We start from the raw sequence: 5,169 nt of genomic DNA on the forward strand, positions 1-5,169 counted from the left end.
GTACCGACAGCTACCACTCACTTTTCAGCACTAAATATATATCAAGGACTATTAAGAGAAACTTTTCAGAGCTTTTAATAGAGCCCTGGGTATTAAACTACCCGAAATAAAAAAAGAAAAAGCACCCAACCCTTAGCCGTAGGTGATTGCACTAAGCCATAAAGGCTTCGATCTACTTCCATTCTAATGCTTTTTTCAGAGAAAAAAGCACTGTAGAAGGAAGACGGGGAGAGTTGAGTATTTGAGTGCTTGGAAACCTTCCATTTATTTGCCTCTTGTTGTCGAGGTTTTACTTGGAAAAAAGAAAAATGTTACCGCTATATTTTCATGTTTGCAATGAGAATCTAGTTGTCATATGAGAATCTAGTTTTATATGCAAAGTCTTTTTTTCTCCCGTTTCGTCATTAATAACGAAAAAGCAATTAAATATTGCATTTGACAAAACCTGGGTATACAATATTATTATTCATTGATATTTCTTGTAGTCGTTTATGATTATGGCAAAATTGAGTAGTCATCTCCGCATGAATAACTCGGATTACTATTGTCTGCATATGGAAAATTAACGTTTTCGAGAACCAAACTCCGGCCAAAAAGAAGCTCATTTAAAACGATGTTGCTACGGATGAGTTTCAAAAGAAAAATTAAATTCAACTAAAATATAATTATTGTAGATAAACTTAAAAAAAAAAATTGACCTGAAATTTCATTAAACTGAATTTATAAAAAATATATATATATATCTTAATGATAGATAGTCCATCTACTAATTCGGGCGATAGGTCATCGCCTAAAGATAATTGATGGACGATAATCCATTCACCAATTTCAGTTTAATTTTAATGACAAACATAAATTTTTGATAATTTAGTTGACAAAATTTCGAAACAAATATTATGTTAGTAGATTTTATCTTTGGTACATATATAGGCCCTTCTCCGTACAAAATGCATGCTTAGGCCGGGTTTTCTTTTCAAGCTGATGCCCAAGCTCATTGTAGAGTAAGCATAAAGGCTACGATGGAGCTGAGCTTGAACTTTCACTATTTTTTATTTTTTAAATTATTGTAAACATTAGATAAATTATTATGATTCATAATGAATTAAATAAATGAATATTTTAAAATAAAATAATAAATAAAAAAATGAAACAAGTGGAAGCTTAGAAATTTAATTTTTTAATATATTAGAATCTTTAATTTTAAACAACCTCTTTACTAATTAATTAATATTATAATTTTAAGTTTTTTAAATTATTATTAATTTATAAATTGAGAATATAAGTTTTTATTTTTTAAAATTTTAATTTATTATTTAAATTTATAAATTTATTTTTTAAAAGAATAAAAATTGGGTCAAACTCAAATTTTTTTATTAAGCCTTTGTTTAGGCCCTCGTATAAAAGGATGGGCCAAAAACCCGAAGGTCTAAGCTAGGTCGGGCTAAACTTTTTTGCCCACCGTATCTACAAGTACAAAGAAAATTATGTTATCTTTTTCATAAGAGTTCTGCTATTTATCCCGGGTCAAATCCCGAAAACTAAAACAAAATGACGCCGTTTCCTCTTCTTCATGAAACGCAGCCATTTCACCCTAGCAAAAGCAAACGTTCCTCTCCTCTTCGTTTTCTCTAGGGAACGACATATAACCCACTTCAATCCTCTTCGTCTCCTCTTCATTTTGTTCGTTTTGTTTAAGATCCAAATCGAGGAAATTTGTATACTCAAATATTCTCAGCAGGGGTTAAATTATCTTCTCGATTGAATATAGAGAAGAGAACATTTGTATACTCAAATATCTTCGTAATCGAAAATGAGACAAAAATTCGAAAACAAAGTTTAGTACAAACTTGACAACAAAAATGAGACAGAAATTCGTAATCGAAACTGAAACTTCAAAAATTTGAAGATTCGAAAACAAAATGTTGGCCAACGAAAACAATACCTTAGCTTGTACAAATGCCGAAACTTAGTCTTATGTCAGAAAAATTTAACAGCTACTGCTAATACCGATGAGGTTAGGAATCGAAGAGGAAGAGCTTAAAGATTCTGCGTTTTTCTCAGTTCATAAAGCTTCGTTTTCTCTGCATTTTTTATGCTTGAGTTGGTTTTGTTTTTACTAAGCTGAAATGACTACGTTTCATGGAAGAAAAAATGAAAACAAAAAAAAAACTAAAATAGCGTCGTTTTGGTTGAATTCGGGATTTAACTCGAAAAAAGTAACATTTTCCTTTTCATAAATAAAAATAAAAATAGTCAAAAAAATCATTGTCCAAACCAAAGAGCTGTCATAAATGGCAACCTCTCATGTGTCATGCACGCCGTGTACGGTTCCGAGAAATGGCGGGCATGCAGCTGCATGACCTTCTTATGCTAACACGTATAAAAATATATCTTCTCCCATGACGTATTTTATCTTCACATGTAATCCATCACTGCAACTCCTTTATTTATTTATTTATTTTTTAAACAATCTCTTTATAGGACAAATATGTGGTACCACTGTTGTATGGTACCACAGATGGATCCAACCATTGGATCTAGCCCACAGTTGTCACCAGAGCTAGATCCAATGGTTGGATCCAGCTGTGGTACCATACAACTGTGGCACCATAGCTGGATCCCTCTTTATAACTTAAAATAAAATAAACGAAATCCTCGGGATTATAAAAAATTTAATTGATGGGCAAAAAGTAATTAATAGAAATAAAATCCAAATTTTCTCATGGCAGCAAATGAAATAAACATTCTTCAGATTTGAGAATAGAGAAACAAATAAATATAAACAAAAAAAAAAATTCCTCGATGTCAATATGTCATTACAACCGTTGAATCATCATCATAAATGTTGATTCCGGAAATAGCTGAGCCACGAAAAGAAGAAAACCGTCATGGAAGACATTACATAAGGAATAAACATGCATGCCCATCTAATGTCTACCATAGTTTAGTTAACATTATAATCATCCCTAATTTAGATAGAAATAGCATCATCTCGATTTAGCCAGCGTGTTTAATCGATCCAGTGATTTTTAAGTAACTATTTATTTGGTCACCCAACTCACCCAACTCCTCGCGGGAGAGAAGGATTTGAGGGTGCATTTAGAAGTAAGGTGCTTATAGTTTTTAAATTATAACTGTTGTAGAGTAAAAATTATAATTATAAATAAAATTAAAAAAAATAACTTTTAAGCTACCAAACCCCAACTATAAGACTTCACCAAACACCTCAAGTGCTGAATTTTGACAATCCAACTGCCACACGTCACTCTCAAACGTGCCTAAAAAGAAAACATTTGATACCTTAAAAAAAGAAAACAACATCCGGAATCGCCAACGTTCCTAGATGTCTAAAATAAGTACATAATTCATCCATTTCAATCAAACAAGTCCCAGACCATGACCAGTGACCGCTACTGAATACTGAAAATACCAAATATCGGATACCGATTCGATGAAACAAGTGAACACACTACAATGGTTATCTGAGAAAAGATTTAAAAAACGGTTACGAGGATGTTAATTTACCCAAAACGGCCACGTCGACGGTCCTGATCGAGGCCCCACTTGCGGACCCCAAACTGTAATTCGGCGGCGGCAATCAAGAACTCAACAGCCTGTTGCGTGGTCAGTAAGTCGACAACTCGCCTCACCGTTCGTAGCCTCAAATCGTCGGCCTTCTGCACGATGCTGACGAGAAGCCGTATTTTCTCGTCGACGCTCGCGCTGCAGTCGCCCACCAACTCACTGGCCCCATCTTGCCACTCCGATAACTCGTCCGTGATTGCATTCTCTTCTTTCACCGTTTCGCATTGCAACTCGCTCACTCGTCTGCTGCACACATATGCAAACCCTATTCTTTAAGTAAATGCCGGCAGCTCGTAATTAACCGCACATATCATTTCACAACAAAATGTACTTACGTATTTTTATCAATTATATATATATATAATAAAATATAAATGCTAGCTTCATGGTCAAGAAAGAAAATAGAAAAGAAAATTACTGGCCTGAACTGGCTGGGGGAGAGGTCACCAAGGTCACCGGTTCTGAGGCCACGAAGGATATCAACAATATGAGACTCAAAGAGGGTGCTTGACTCCGTGTACACCAAATGAAACACAGTTGTGGGCCGCCACCCTGCGATCCAATGGAGTGACCGTTCGAGGGAAGAAGCCCAGGGAGCTGCGAACACGTTGAACACGTCGCGTTGGGCCTCGGCGGACTTGACCTTGTAGTACTCGGTGTAGTGGGTCAGGGTCTTGGCGACCAGCTTCTCCAGGTCCTGGTGCTGGTCGTGGGTCGTTGGCGGTCGAGGAGCCGCCGAGAGTTGCTGGACCAGCTGGTTCAGCTGCTCGAACCACGTGCTGTAGAAGCTGCTGAAGCTTGACGACGACATTTTTTAATTATTTGGGTCCCTACTCTCTCCCTTGAGAGTGACAGTGAGAGTGGGAGATAAAAAGAGAAAAAAAAGAGAATGGCTATTTTATAATTAAGTTAAATTTGGGGGGTTTGTTTCTTTTTTCTTTGTTGTGTGGTGTTTGTGTTGACCGTTGAATGCTCATGGAAGTGCAAGACAAGAATTAATAGAAAGGGAAAAAGACAAAATTTGGAAATGTAGGTGGCAGCAACTGGCAAGCGTGTGAAAGGCGCGTGCTAACTACGTGGAGGAAGATGATGAAACATGTCATGGCGGGCCGCTCATTTCATTTGTAATTTTCTCACCTGTTTTTTGTTTAATATATATTTTCTCTTCTTTTGCTTTCATTTTGGGTTTGTTTTTGGATGGGATGATTGATAGTTTGATGTACAAAAACAAATAACAATAATAATAACAACAAGGATTTAAAGATGAGTTAGTGAAATAAAAAGATAAAAATAAAAAATATGTATGAATCATAGATTTAGTAAGTGAAATAATTGATAAGTAAGTGAAATAAAAAGATAAAAATAAAAAGAGTTATGCTATTTGAACTCCACGACGACAGAAAAATTGGCACGTCAATGTCTGTTGCTTCAACTGCACTCACCAGCTTTTGTCTATTACTTTTTTCATTTAAAAAATAAAATAATCAAAAGAAAGAAAGAAAAGTAACGAAAAGATATTACTTTTTTACAGCCATCTTTAGTCTCTCTCTATCTCTCACCTCTCATTTACTCAACGTGAGCTAT

The 5,169-nt window shown here is 35.3% G+C and overlaps 1 protein-coding gene across 2 annotated transcripts; it reads right to left on the reverse strand.

Moving 5' to 3' along the window:
• Nucleotides 1-2,657: 2,657 nt before the first annotated feature.
• LOC102628240 (protein DOG1-like 4) lies at nucleotides 2,658-4,602 on the reverse strand. Of its 2 annotated transcripts, none has more exons than XM_025099275.2 (2): nucleotides 4,008-4,602; nucleotides 2,658-3,831 (listed from the first exon to the last, which is right to left on the reverse strand). In XM_025099275.2, exons 1-2 carry the CDS (start codon nucleotides 4,394-4,396, stop codon nucleotides 3,522-3,524), a joined length of 699 nt encoding a protein of 232 aa, XP_024955043.2. In that variant the 5' UTR covers nucleotides 4,397-4,602; the 3' UTR covers nucleotides 2,658-3,521. The 2 variants fall into 2 exon arrangements, with proteins under 2 accessions (XP_024955043.2, XP_024955044.2); XM_025099276.2 differs by having other exon boundaries at nucleotides 3,176-3,828; nucleotides 4,008-4,587.
• Between the last annotated feature and the right edge of the window lie 567 nt (nucleotides 4,603-5,169).

Source organism: Citrus sinensis, chromosome 3 (assembly GCF_022201045.2).
Source record: "Citrus sinensis cultivar Valencia sweet orange chromosome 3, DVS_A1.0, whole genome shotgun sequence".
NCBI lineage: Eukaryota > Viridiplantae > Streptophyta > Magnoliopsida > Sapindales > Rutaceae > Citrus > Citrus sinensis.